This window comes from Oreochromis aureus, linkage group 15 (assembly GCF_013358895.1).
Source record: "Oreochromis aureus strain Israel breed Guangdong linkage group 15, ZZ_aureus, whole genome shotgun sequence".
NCBI classification, from domain to species: Eukaryota; Metazoa; Chordata; class Actinopteri; order Cichliformes; family Cichlidae; genus Oreochromis; species Oreochromis aureus.
Window position 1 is genome coordinate 22,459,173 of NC_052956.1, and position 15,057 is coordinate 22,474,229.

Below are 15,057 nucleotides of genomic sequence, written 5' to 3' on the forward strand. Positions count from 1 at the left end.
TTGCTATGCGGGAGGTTGAAGTGGACAGGGTGAGCAGTTTTAGATACTTGGGCGTCCACATCAGTGAGGACCTCACCTGGTCACTGAACACCACACAGCTGGTCAAGAAGGCTCAACAGTGGCTGTACTTCCTGAGGAGGCTGAGGAAATTCGGTATGTCAGCCAAGATCCTCAGCAGGTTCTACAGCTGCATTGTGGAGAGCACATTGACCAGCTGCATCACTGCATGGTACGGCAACACTACGGCTATGGACCGCAAACGCCTGCAGAGAGTGATAACAACTGCGGAGAAGATCATCAGGACTCCGCTGCCCTCTCTGCAGAGCATCTACCATCGCAGAGTCCAAAGGAGAGCTGCCTCCATCCACCCCCAACATGGGCTGTTCACTCTTCTGCCCTTGGGATGAAGGTTTAGAAGTGTGAAATCCAGAACATCCTGACTCAACAACTACTTCTTCCCCACTGTTATCAGACTCCTTAACAGCTCACCTATCGAACAGTAATTTTTGCATATCAGGTCATCTTGCATATGGAGCTCATAGCTCCTTTACACATATATCTACCTCATACGCAAATTTTGTCTTCACTTATTTATATGTATTATTTGTATTTTATCTTTTTCTATTTGTGTGTAGATAGATACTATCAATATCACTAGTAGGCCTCTTATGATCATAAGAATAAAACTATGGACTCCTGGATTCACAGTCAAAAGTTATTATTTATTAAATACTATGACTTTGTGCAGTCTGTCAGTTTATCCCTTGTCTGAAACAACCTGCTTTAGTTTTTGCTAACTGGCTGCCTCTCACAAAATGCACAAACGGGAGTTTTGAACAGCAGGTGGGTGAGGCTTCATAGATATAGATAGCTGGCCCTAATCCTAATGGTATCATACAGAGCTAAGGGTAGAAAAAACTGTCTGAAACACACCGGTCAAAGACGTCTGAAGCCTGTGAAAATGTGGAAAAGTGTAATGGATTGCCTCTAAGCTTGTTAAAAAAAAAAAAAAAAAAAAGCAGCTGATTGTGATAACTTGTTTGAAGGGGAGTTTTGCTCTTTTAATTTCTTTGACTGGATCTTTCAAAGTGGTCAGAGGGATCCAAATCAATAATCTCCCATTACAGGACCAGATTTTTAATATACAGGTTACCTTTTGCTATCTTCTTCTTTTCCTTCACACACCTCTCCATTTCTCTCTTTACCCTGGCTGCCTTTCTCCACTGTGAGCTGTCAGAAAGTACGCAATGACCGTGACACCCCGGTGTGTGCGTGTGCATGTGTGTGGGGCTCAGGCTTCAGCTTTCTCATTATGATTCTAAATGTATCTGTCTGTCTAGTCTGGATGAATTAATAGGTTCCTTGGTGGCTTGGCTCGACACTCAGACACACACACACACACTCGTAGAGCCACACATTGTTTGTCCAGCGATTCGTGCCTCAGGTTTGTTAATTGAATGTCTGTGTTCATGTAAGCGACCGTGAGAGGCATTGAGAGGATGCCACGGTGCATTAGGAAGACAAGCTGTGTGTGTGTATGGGTGTGCGCCTGTGCGGGTATGTGTCTTGTAAATAGGATAGAATCCAGGGGACCTTGAACGCAGCCACTCCTGAGCTTCTAGCGAGACAAGACACAAACAAATCCTACAGAGGCGAGAAGGCCGCAGGTGTGTGTGTGTGTGTGTGTGTGTGTGAAACCCAGAGAAGCTTAATCACAGCCTGCCCTTGTTCCTTTTTTCTTACTTTGTCCACTTCTTTTTCACATTCGTATCCTCATTTCCTTTCCCGCTACTTCTGTTTCCTCTTGCCCTTCAGTACTTTTGCTTTTTCCCCCACCTCCCTACCCCATTTTCAATATTCTCCTGTTCCCATTTTCCTGTTTTCTAACTTGCTTATCTATGTGTCTGGCTCTTATCGTTTTCTTATTTGTCTTCACTTTATATCTCCTACTTTTTGTCTGTTATTTACCATTTTTATGCCTCATTTTTCTCATCTCCTTTTCTCATTTTCCTTTTTAAAAATCTTTTTTGTTTTTATCTTCCCACTTGTCCCCCCCCTTTTTCATTTCACCTTGCACACTCTCTCTTTCTCTTATTTGTTTTTTCTTCACCTGTTCATCTTCCTCTAACTGTAACCTTACAGGTACAGTGCCGATCTCTTTCTCAGTGCTAATAAGTTACAGAGGCACAACTTAAACTGCTGGATTTGGACGAGCATTGAATGTTGAAACATTTCTTTATTTCTCCTCACTCTTCCCTCTTTCCCTTCTTTTGTAGTTAGTTTTCATGACTTTCTTTTTTTATTTCTCTCTTCTTTAATCTATTTCTTTCTTGCTACAGTTGTTTGATTTCCAACTGCTCTTAATTCTTCTTCCAGGCTACAATTATGTCATTTCCATTGTTCAAATCTTGATTTTCTTTCTCTAGACTGCTCTCATTTTCTAATTTCTTTTTGTGCTCAGCCTCAATCTGTCTTCCACTTTCTCCCTTTCTTTCCCTCTACCTGTTTTTTCTTCCTCTGAATCTTTTTTCTTTCTCTTGTGTTATTCTAGCCCTCTTTTTGTCTTTACTATCTTTATTTTTTTCTCTTCTTTTGTCCTCCAATATCTTTTCTTTCCCTCTCTCATCCACTCCCCATCTTTTCTCTACTCCAATATCTTCTCCACCTCCTCCTCTCCTCTCCTCTCCTCTCCTCATGCTTTGCTGTTAAAGCCACCAGGGGAAGTACCACTAACACATCCTTACACATTCACATACACACATTCAAAGAGTCTGACTCCCAGCCCTCTAATGGCCCCATTTAGACAATGTGTCGCATCAGCAAGTCGTATGGCTGAATAATGAGAAGAGGAGGAGGAGGAGGAGAAGGAGGACAAAAAAAAAGATGATTCGTTTTCCACATCACTCCATCCAGGCAGCTGCTTCACCGTAAATGTTGTTCTGTTACACACACCATCAACGCTGTGACCCTGCGAGTGTGTGTGTGTGTGTGTGTGTGTGTGTGTGTGTCCATTCATCTCCACTACATGCTGGGGTGTATGGTCGTTGAGAAAAAGTATGGCCTCCGGGGATTTTGCTGAAGCTCCTGTGTTATGTTTATGATGTGGCGAGAGAGAGAGAGAGAGAGAGAGAGAGAGAGAGAGTAATAATATACATTCATTATATCTCTCACCCTCAAAGAAACTACTCCTCGCTCTGTCTTTCTCATGCATTACCCAAAGATGAAACTCACACTTTCTCTTTATCAAGTGAAATACACACACACACACACACACACACACACACACACACACACACACACACACACACACGACTGGTAAATCTGTTTCTCAGTCACCCAAACGACACACACACTCCTTCCTGCATGCAGGCATCTGTACTGTCTCATAAATGATATATACTCCCTTTTAAACTCCACACACACTCCAAGCAGAGCTCTGACAGACAGAAAGTGCAGCTGTAGCTTTTTTTTTAAATTTTTTAAAGTCATTGCCACCTTGTGTTTTTTCACCACCAGCTGTTCAGGAGCTGATTGGGATTTATGAGCTACATTAACATTTTATATCTTATTTTATAATGTTTGTATTTTCTGGAGACAAAGATTTCTGCAGAGTTGGTTGTTTCCTTTGTGCAACACTGTCTCTGTTACTTGTGATGAATAACATAAAGTTTGTTTTTGGTGACTTACACTGACAATTTGCTTCCTTACTAGTATGTTGAAGGGCCATATGGTTGTTTTTGCATCATCTAGCCCATCAACTGCAAACTACATATGCTTTACATTGTTCATGTCTACTTTCCAATGTGTTGTAAAAGTTTTAAAGTTTGCTTCCAGAACATTTTTTCGCCCTAATTTTACTTTAAAACTGTTGTTTTGTGGTACTGCAGTTGAAAAGTGTTTTTTAAAAGCTTCTCTAGTCATTAAAAAAAAAGAACATTTCTATGCAAGAAATGTCTAAATTTTCTGTATTATATTCACAGATTTATTCCATGCTCTTTCTATGCCCTCTGGGAGGTGGGAAGGGGGGCATTTTCCAACCACCAAAATCATGAATGCAGAACAGTTCAGCAGCCAGCCATCAATTCTCAGATGTCAAAATGAATTGAATGCATGTTCATTACCACTTAGTAGTAAGTGACAAAAATCTACAGGCAAGATGGATTACCTACTGTATCTCAAGTAGCTTTTTTCAAAGTCTCTGCATATGATTTTCATACATTACTGATATGAGTTGATGCCAGTGTTTTTGAAGGTTAAAAAACTTGCATCATTCTTGCATGGTGTACCAGAATTACAAAGTAATGGTGTACCAGATGATTTTTTTTCTTTTGTTTTTGTTTTCCCTTCTTTCTTAAAGCCCTTAAAACCCACAAGGGCATCAAACATTGTTTCTTTGCATATTTTATAGTAAACGTGCGAAAAACTGAAACGTCTGTGAGCTGAATTGCAGAGTCATAATGTTATAGTGTTTAAAGGATTTTGGAGGGGTTATAGTTGTAGCATCATTAACACCCGCCTCTCTTTTGGCCAAAATGATCTTAAACACAAAGAGACAAATAATATTCTGTATCTCCAGCACACTTTGTGATTTTACTCCTAAACATATCTGTTGGAGCCAATTTGAAAGTTGTCATGTCCTGCCTGCTTTGGACATACTCAGTGTTTCAGAGCAGTGAATTCAGCTCATTTTTACGCCAGCCTAATGCTAATTTTACTTTGGTGTAAGTTAGAAGACTGATAATATTCCCTGTAACCACCAGTAACGATCACTAGGCTTTCAGTACCATAGGTCTAGAGACCAGTTGATGATCCCCTGGCGACCTCCGATTGCTATGGAAAAAATGTATAATCCCCAACGAGCTGGCAAGTGGTTGCTGGCTCTCACAAAGAGTGTACTGCACCACACTCATAATGTACTCTCTGAATTGTAGTGATACTTCCACTACTAATTACCAACTTGTGAGGCAAACCAGGAACTAGGAACGCTCACCTTCAAAGTAAAAGTTGTGCCTTATTGCATTCTTTACTTTGAAGGCAAACAGTTTGTCACACTTTTCACAGTTTGCAGTGTTTGCAGGTAAACTGCACTGCATACCTCTGCACTGTATACCCGTGACCTTACAGTAACCACTTGCCAACTGGTGGGGGAATGTACATTTTTCCCTCGTGGTCAGTGGTTGCCACACGGTTGCTGACATGTGTCTTGGCCTGTGTGACTGGGGCCTCTCTTTTTTTTTATGCAATACTGCATTGACACATTTAATTGATCATCATGCTGGATGACTGACTTGATGACTAATTGCCTCATTGATCTGTTGACTGGCTAACAAGCTACATCCACACTGGGCTTTTCACAGTGTTGGCAGCAGTGCAACAATGCAATAACATGCAGGCACTATGTGTGAAAAGCTGTTATTTAGAGGTGTATTTGGCTGATTTGTGCCCTTAACAGAGATGGGCAGTAACGCGTTACTTCTGATTACTTTTTTCAAGTAACGAGTAATGTAAGGGATTACTATTGCAAAAACGGTAATTAGATTACCGTTACTTTCACGTAGGAACGCTGCGTTACTGCGTTACTAAAACCGTGATTTTTTGCGAGAACGTCTCATGACAGTGACGTAAGCGAGTGCGACGTTCGTGACAGCAGCTGTCTGCAGATCATAATATATCGAGTGCGGGACAGAGTGTAGCATGCAGCGTTTAAAGCGTGGAAGTACTGACCTTATTTTGAGTTTGATTCCATAAAAAGTGACAAAAACATTAGTGTCCGTTGTGCGTGGGAAGAAAACTTCTTTTTACAGCGAAAAAACCCCTAAACTTCCAAGCAAGCACCGAGTGTACTACGACGTAATGTGAAATTCACAGAGAAACTCGCGGATTCTTCCACTGACCGCTGCAGCACACCTGCACCAGGGTAAACCTCCTCCGCCTACCCCAGTCCTGCTTTACAGGTGAAAATAGAGCAACAGGACCGCTAGTCTTTGATTTTATTTATTTTCTGCTGTGTTTTACTTGCATCTATTTGAAAGAGTGAGTGTAAACACAAAAAAATATTTTATTTTATGTGCTGGAATGTGCAGAAAATAGGTTTAAATGTTAAACAAATTTCTTCCAGTCAGAGAATGTTGCATATAATTTAATTTTTGCTTGATGCATAAAGTTAAAAGATTAAAACTAATAAAACAAGTTTTAAAAAGAGACTTTTCCATTTGATTACATTTTGTATGATGGATTATGCAGAAAAAGTGAATCGCTTTATCACCTATTCAGGTTGTAAATCGTGTTTTTAAAAAGTAACTAAGTAACTAAGTAATTGATTACTTTTGAAAATAAGTAATCAGTAAAGTAACGGGATTACTTTTTGGGGGAAGTAATCAGTAATTAGTAACTGATTACTTTTTTCAAGTAACTTGACCAACACTGGCCCTTAAGTGTCTGTAAAAAGAAGAGGAAAAGTGGTGTGCCCCTTTTCCATGTTGTTTGTTTGCATAGTTCAGATTTAGAGCATCACATAATAAAGAATTACGACATCAAAGTACAAATCAAACAAGCTGCCGAGAGACAAAAATGCAGCATTTAGTCACAAAATAAGCAGGGAGCAAAGAGGATGAAAAACTGAAGCCCGGCCTTCATCTTGTTAAATACCAAAAAGCAGGAACTGAAAAGCTCTCTGAATCTCCCTTAAATAAAATGACCCCTAAAAGCTCTTCAGATGCTTTTAAAAAGCCCTCTGCTGTGAACAGCAAAGAACATGTGTGAATGAATCCCACGTTCTCTAGTTCAAATGTTCTGATGACTGATAAAATAGAAAAGGATAACTGTGAATAGAACCTGATGCTTTTCTTTTTTTTTAAGACTACGTCGTCTCTTTTCTTATATGTCAAAGATGATTTTGAACACATGGTAGATCTTTTCATTGTGTTGACTGCCTCATGCATTTGCCCACTGCAAGCTAACTGGTTTCTACTGCACCATGTAGATTGTTAAGGAACCAGAAATGACCATTTTAAGACAATAGAATAGAGTCATTAGCTAAATACAGCATCCATAAAAATCCATGTACTTTGTGGGTGGAGCGCAAAGACACACCTGTCCACTAATTAATATGTCAGACTAATACAGTGCTAGACTCCCATTCACCAAAACTGAAGCACAAACTTGTTGGAAGGGCTGTACCACACGGCAACCATATTTATCACATAAATCCATCAAAAAGTCAAAAGCACAAAGACCAGAGCTTCAGTTAGTGACTTAAATTAACAAAGGTAAGGCCCAGCAGACAGCTAGCAGCTACACGTGTCAGTCAAAACACTCACATTAAGGCTCAGAAAAATCCTACATGAGTGAATTAAGAAAAAAAGCTTAGTCCTAATACAGTTGTTAAAAAAGGAGCGATGGGCTCTAAAGACAAGAAACATTTTTTATGCCACATTAAAACATATTTTTTTCATGGTCTAAGTTGGATGTTTTAGCATGGGTACCTCAGGGGATTGACTCACTTTTGCAGTCTGTCTCAAGTGACCGTTTTTAAACTTCTTGTTGGCTTCATTTTCAGCACCTAGGCTGATAGAACTGAAATAAAACAGAGCAAACTGATTTATTTAACATTTTGATTTAACAAACAGAAACTGCATCTTCTGTCTTCTGTTATACCGCATCAAATATGATGAGAGTGCATTTCTTTTTTACATGTGATCATTAGTTCTCTTTTTAACGGCTTTGACTGATTTCCAGATTTCAGATGCAGAGTGGGAGGACATGTTGGAGGGCTTTGATGAGCGGAGTTACCTGAGCGCTCGGCGCTGGAAGCCCGGAGACGACCCGTACACTCTGTACGCTTTCAACCAGAGAGAAAGTGAACGCATCCCCAGTGATCGAGCCCTGAGAGACACTCGACACTACAGGTACAAAAAACACAGTGCAGTATATAAAACGAACATGCACAAATATAAATGACAACATACAGAGAAGTCTGACACAATACAACATGCGTGTTGTGTTAAAGACTGCAGACGAGCTTGAGAAAGTGCAGATTCTTTGTAGCAAAATGTTTCTGCAGCACCTGAAAGACAAACCTCTGGAGGAATATATTTATTACAGACAGACTCTACAGAGTTATGTATAAATCTATCACAAGTTTGCATCCCTGCATAAAAGGAGAGCTTATCACAACACACAAAACAAACTCCTGTTGCCTGCAGGCATAAACAAACACATCAACAAACACACAACACCACAGATCAGCTCTTAGTATTACAGGTATGTGTGCACACATAAGCGCGCACGCACCGAATTAAAGAGGAACACAGCAGCAACTCCTGGAGTTCGTAATGAATCCCCTATCTGTACTAAAACAAATTTAGATTATGGAACCAACACGTTTTCATAGAGAAACCACCAAATTACAATCCGCCTGTCCGCTAAGAAATTAAATTAAACCAAAATAGAAATCCTCTTAGCAGAGCGCCGTCTTCCTCTGTTGGAAAGACGCTCAGCAGGAAGATAAGGAGCTTGCCGCATTGACAGCAGCTCCCTACTTGTATATTTCAGGAGATAAAAACTTCCAGGCACTTGTGGAAGACGTTCAGAGGTCCAGTGTTGTTGGTTGAGATCGTGTGGGATACACAAACACGGCTTTTTTGCTGAGATACTGTTTCTATTAGGCTTTCAACAACAAAGCCACGTCTTTGCTTTGATATATAATTTTTTTTTTTTTTTTTTTTTACAATTTTTTATTTTTTGAGTTTTGTTTCCTGGGTTTTTCTCACCCGGCCATAATTGATGTGTCTAGAAAGTCTGGGAGCAAAGTTTATCCACCCGACGTAGTTTCTAATGATTAACCCACACACTGGGTGGTCTGTTTGCTCCATGATTTCAAAGCAGAACCAGCATTGCATCTAGTTTGCAAACTTTCTCTTGTGATAAAAAAATAGTGCAAAATCTCTTTCTGACTGACTGAAAGAACATTAAGCGAAGAAAAAAAAGCCATGCCGATGTTGAATCTGTCTTCATTTGAGATCAAAACAGTAAGTTTAAAAGTTTTTCAGGAGTCTCTAAGAGGCAGTGAGATGCACTGGATCCACCTGAGTTGTGCAATATATCTTAGATCTTAAATTAAATCAGGGAATAACAGAAGCTGTGGGAACATAACATGAAAAATGGAGTGGAAAGGATTTTTTTAACAGTTTATATATAGATTTATAGGTTTTTGCTATCCGTTTTTTTCTTTTTTCTTCTTTGACCTCAATGACATGGATACTTCAAACATAGGGGAAAACTTGCTTTATTTAGTTTCATGATAGATAATGGATTTGAGTGTAGCTTTAGGTCATGCCCTGCAATGCATCCAGTTGACAAATGTTCAACATGCTACTTTCTTCAGACATTCTTTATGCAGTTTAAGCTCCTTCAGCTTGCTTAAAGTGTATCTACAAGCTGCTTTGCAACCCATCTTCATCCCAGTTCTGTTCTCTCTGAGGGTTTTGGTGCTGCTCATGGAGGGGCATTGATGTCCCATACCACAAAACATGATTACAGATGGCAATCCTTTTCATTTTTTCCATGATTTTTTTTACTATAGTGGTTCAAACTGAAGTATATGAAGTAAACGTCCAGCTTGAAGATCCGTTGTCCTGTTTTGCACATGTGGATGTGAGCCAGTGTTTGCTGTGTGATTAAAGGTTACCAGGCAGCTCATGGTGACCCAGCTCCCTGAGAGCAAGCTGCATGTGGGTGTTTGTTGGGTGACTGTTGGTTTTGGCAGTCGTGCTGAACATGGTCATGTCCTGATTGGTTGCTGCTGCTGTGGCTGATGGTGATGAGCACAGCAGGTTACAACTTCACAGGCTATAATCTGTTAGCGTCGCCGGCATGTACATCACTGTGTGTGGATGTGTTTTGACGTGTGATGAGGAGATTGATGTCTGACTCAGTCATAGCTTGTCTGCTGCTTCTAACACTGACTGTGTGTGCGTGTGTGTCTGTGCACAAGTGTGAGTATTTCTGAGTGTTTATCCATATGTGCACGCTAATGTGCGTAAGTGCACATTGTGCCGATCGTTTTGCATCATCTGCTGTGCTACCGGAGGAGGGAAATTCACTGTCGAGCTGACATAAGGCGACTGAGAAATGTGTGAGTTGTGTGTCTCATTGTGTGTGTGTGTGTGCGTGTTAGAAAAGTGAGAAGGATGTGTGGGAGGGGGGGGGGACCAGGGATACGCTTACACATTAATCTGTTAGCAGGGAGGTAGGGGGCTGATGGTGCTCATTTATCTCATATAGGACAGCGATGAAGTGTGCGTGTCTGTCTGTACGCATGTGTGTGGATGGGGAGGGGGTTGCTGTTATGTGATTATCTGTTAACTCAGTTACCTTGTAGCTGTAGATCTCAGGAGCACTTGGCAGGGGAAAATGAAGGCGCCTCATCCTCTTTTAGGATTGGAAAAAAGAAGAAAAACTGCAGTGAAATCTTTGACTGTAGCTACCGAGCTTCAGTATTCTTAGAAACACCTTCTTTTCTACTGCAGAGTCATGGAGGTACTTCCTACACTTTGGCAGGGTTCCCAAGAGGAACTATTTGGCTTAAATTAAAGGTGGTGTGAGGGCTGGTGGAAAGGAAATTGGATAAGACAAGACAAACGGATATGGGAATGATGCAGCTGGGAACTGTGTGCCGTGTTTGAATGTTAACTTTATCTTAGTTGTTTGATTCAATGCCAAAAATTTTCTGTTCTCACCTTTCACAAAAATAAGTACAGGCTTAACAACTTGGACGTTTTGATACCATGGTGATGTGTGCCTGTTCCCATTACTGCCATGTGCAGAAATGTAAAAAAAATCCAAATCAGACAAGCAAAGCATTTCCATTTTGTCTAGTGAACATATTTATGTGTTCAGAAATAGTGCTGCTTATGCTGAAAATCAGTGGCCCCATCTAAAGAAACCAAGTCCAAGGAAATTGACTGCCAGGCCATCTCTCTAGCAAAGGTAGTAAAGAAGCAACTCAGCAATGAACCTTGAAAGCTAAATAGAAAGACACAAAACCAAGAAGAATTTTTAGATTACCACTCTAAAGGAAAGCACCAGAAGCGAAAACACAGCAGGTTTAGTGAAGCGGCTTCAGGTCTGTTATTTTCCCAGTGGGGCAAGGATAAGCTAAAGATTAGAGAAGCAAGCTTTTGACCTGAAGATGCTAGGTTCCATATAGCCTGCAGGCTGCAAGAGATCTGGAAATCTATAAGATCCATAACCCCTGATGGTAAGACTGTGGCTGCGACCACAGAGATGAATGCAGTGCAGGTGGAAATTGTACTATTTCTGAGTTTGTGTATACAGGAGGTAAGTGTATCGACAAGAGAGATGCAGTTGCTAAACTATAATAGATGATTACTTAATATATGATTGCAAGGTGATGGAGTGGGTAGCACTGTTGCCTCACAGTGAAAAGGTCCTGGGTTAAAATCCGGGTGCTTGTAAGTATCCCACCTCTTACCCCATGACAGTGTAGAAATGCTCCAGCTACCTGTTGCCCTAAAATGGACAATGCCAAATATTTAAGTACAACTAATAGGGAAGCTCTGAAAGGATCATTTACATATTAGGCCTGAAATCCCCAGCTGGTTGCAGCAGATGGCTGCTCCTCCCTGAGCCTGATTCTGGTGGAGTTTTTTTTATGGTAAAAGGGTGTTTTTCCTTCCCGTTGTCACCAAGTTCTTGCTCAGAGGCGGTCGTCTGATTGTTGGGGTTTTATCTGTATTATTGTAAGGTCTTTACCGCACAGGATAAAGTGCCGTGAGGCAACAGTTGTTGTAATTTGGCGTATATAAATAACATTGAGCTGAAAAGTATTTTTGAGGTTGGGCTGCTTTTACCAACAATGCTAAAGACTAGCACTGAAAACTAAGGCTACTCAATTAGCCCTCATCTTAAATTAACCCAAAGGCAAAAAGCAGAGTGACAATTATTTCATGATCTTGAGTATTTAACATTATTAATCATGAGCTCACAGAATTTATTAAAAACTAAATAAATGAAAAATGTGGTGGCTGATTCAGTTCAATCTTTAACCAAAGTCTGCCTTGGTAGGCCCAGCTATACCTGCTGATCTCTGCAGCAGGATGTCTGCAGATGCAGACGGGGTAACAAGAGGCCAAGGAGGCAGCTGACTTATGCCCAAATCGACACCCTTGCAACCACGAGCTTCTTCATCCTCGAGGTTTAAAAAAGGGAAGCTGTGTTCTTTATTTATAAGGTTTTTAGCAAAAACAAAACAGAAAGAGGTCACAAAACAGTTGCAAAAAGGTAATTGTTTCATTCCTGTTATCTTATTTTCATAATCACTAAAAGCCAAAATTATAATTGAAGTTAAAATCTGATTAAACAGCCAGCTCTACTGAAGGCAACTCTGGGCTACAGTGTGTCCCTTCAGACATGTGTGGTTAGTATATTTTATACATTAATTTTGCAGCTGTATGAATCTCACATTGATCCTCAAGCTGTTTGTTGTTTGTGTCTGTGCGTTGCAGCGTCACTGCATTAAGAACAGTGGTGTTCGGGTTGGTAGGGGGCCCAGAGAGGTGTGGAAAGCAATTTCTTTTGAAGCAGTGTTTTGTGTATTTATTTATTTGTATTTTGGAAGGGAAGGCAGGATGTCCAGGTTGTTACTGCGTATGGGGAGGAGTGCTTCTGTCTCTATCTCGTGTTTGACGGTGGAACAGTGGAGTGTATGTGAGAGGAAAGGAATGAGAGTAGAGCTACAAACAGCTTAAGCAAAGATGGGGAGATAGAAGAGAGAAGGTGATAAGAGAAAGAGGAGGAAGAAAAGTCAAGTGGAGATTAGGGAAGGGAGAGAAGGGGAAGTGGTAGAGGAGGAGACTATAGGGGAGATGGGGGGAGATGCCACAAGCTGCTGAGAGGAGAGATAATTGCCACATGCAGAGCTGAGGAAGCTGTGTATGTGTTGGGGTGTGTGTGCGTGTGTGTATAAACCACTCCACTTCAGTGCTCTGCTATTATCTCGGTGAACAGGGGAACCTCCCTCTGTCTGCTCTCCGGCAGACAGTCTATAAGCCCAACAGCCGCTTCGCTGCAGGGATTAGATCCAAGTAGGGAGACAATGGGCTGATACAGTACAGGGAGGAAACATGTCCTACAGTTATACACAATAGGTTGATATGGCAACAGGAAGTGTGTAAGAAAAATGTTTTAATGCCTGAGTAGACAACAAAAAGTGATGTTCAGTGCAAGGCAAGTTGTTAAAAAACAAACTTTTATGTATTGAAGAAATATCGAAAGCACTTTTATCAACATGCCATAGGGAGAAATATCATCTGTATATACTGTCTCACTATCTTTAAATGCAGAAAATATGCATAGATATATTTTACACATTTTGTTCCACTGACTCCACTTTTATACACTATTTGTCAAAACTATTCACTCGTATGCCTTCACACTCATTTGAGCTGAAGTAGCATCCCATTCATAATTCATAGGGTTTAATATGATTTCGGCCCACCCTTTGCAGCTTTAACTCTTCTGGGAAGAGTTTGGGGGTGTGTTTATGGGAATTTTTGCCATTCTTCTAGGAGTAGATTTGTGAGGTTAGACACTGATGTTGGACGAGAAAGCTTGTCTTCAGTCTCCACTCTAATTCATCCCAAAAGTGTTCTGTCGGGTTGAGGTCAGGATTTTCTGCAGGCCAGTAATGTTCTTCCACACCAAAGTCGCTCATCTATTTCCTTGTGGACTTTGCTTTTTACACTGGTGGGCAGTCATGTTGGAACAGGAAGGTTTCCATCCCCAAATTTTTCCTGCAAAGTTGGGAGCATGAAATGGTCCAAAATGTGCTGATATGCTGAACCATTAAGAGTGATTAAGAGTTACTTTCACTGGAACTAAGGGGCCTGAAAAACAACCCCACGCCATAATTCACCAAACTTTACATAATCAGACCGTTCTCCTGGCAACCGCTAAACCCAGAGTCATCCATCAGATTGCCAGATGGAGAAGCCATGAAGCTCTCTGCACACTGTTCTTGAGCTAATGTGAAGGGCACATGATGTTTGGAGGCCTGTAGTGGTTGAATCTGCAGAAGGTTGGCGACACCTGCACACTATGCACCTCAGTATCCACTGACCCTGCTGAGTTCCTGCCGTTCCCAATCACTTCCACTTTGCTAAAACACCACTAAAAGTGTGTGGAACTCTGGAATATTTATTAGTGAGGAAATTTCATGACTGGACGTGCCGCACAGGTTCATGTTCATGTTTTCTTTTTTTTTAACCAGTATTTTTTTTTTTTTTTTTTACATAGCAGATGCTTTTTAGATTAAATGACCTCACCATGTGGTTGAAAGAATGTTGGAAACATTGTTTGGCTGTCTGTTGAATATCCTTTCCTTTAGTTTTTCTCACATGGAGCAGCTTGTTTTAGATTTTTCATACATGATCTTTTTTATTAATTAGAACAAAACATAGAAACAGAAAATGCCGAAGGGCTGATTGTTTGGCAGTTAAGTTCAACATGCAGGCAACAAAAAGTGTCTGAAAGCACTTTTGAATGCAGAAATGCTGCGTTATACTTACATTGCAGTTTTGCTGTTAAACTATGACCATTTTTGACTATGGACACACTTTTACTGTTGCAAAGGTATTTGTTGGGTTTATTTTTGCACAAGACAAGATTTAAGTGTTTTAGGTCAAACTCCTGTTTGTTTGCTTTATTTTGTTATCTGAAAAATTGAAAATACAGTATTATGACAAGCCCTCTGCTGTCTTGGAAAGAGTTACAGCCTCCTCTTTAAAAGGTCATCCTCCAACTCACCCATTTGGTCACTGCCCTCTTGTCTGTTATGGACTTGACACAAACCGTCTTTGGTGGTTACTTTTTTGTTAGTTTATCTTCCTATTTCCATTATACTCATTTGTCTGTGCTGTCAGTTATCAGGCAAGGCCGTAGGGAGAAATAATGGTATTAAAGTGGGTTCACAGGCAACCACATTGAAGCTGGTGTAAAAACATTAAAAATGTGTAAAACTATCATCCTTTCTGTGCT

At 40.6% G+C, this 15,057-nt stretch overlaps 1 protein-coding gene across 1 annotated transcript in view; it reads left to right on the plus strand.

Moving 5' to 3' along the window:
* The window catches only part of galnt14 (UDP-N-acetyl-alpha-D-galactosamine:polypeptide N-acetylgalactosaminyltransferase 14 (GalNAc-T14)), a 207,039-nt gene that overhangs the window by 32,288 nt on the left and 159,694 nt on the right, over positions 1–15,057 (plus strand). Inside the window, exon 2 of the mRNA XM_031751624.2 lies at positions 7,738–7,907. Within this exon, the coding sequence (XP_031607484.1) occupies positions 7,738–7,907 (170 nt within the window). The remainder of the gene's footprint in view (positions 1–7,737; positions 7,908–15,057) is intronic.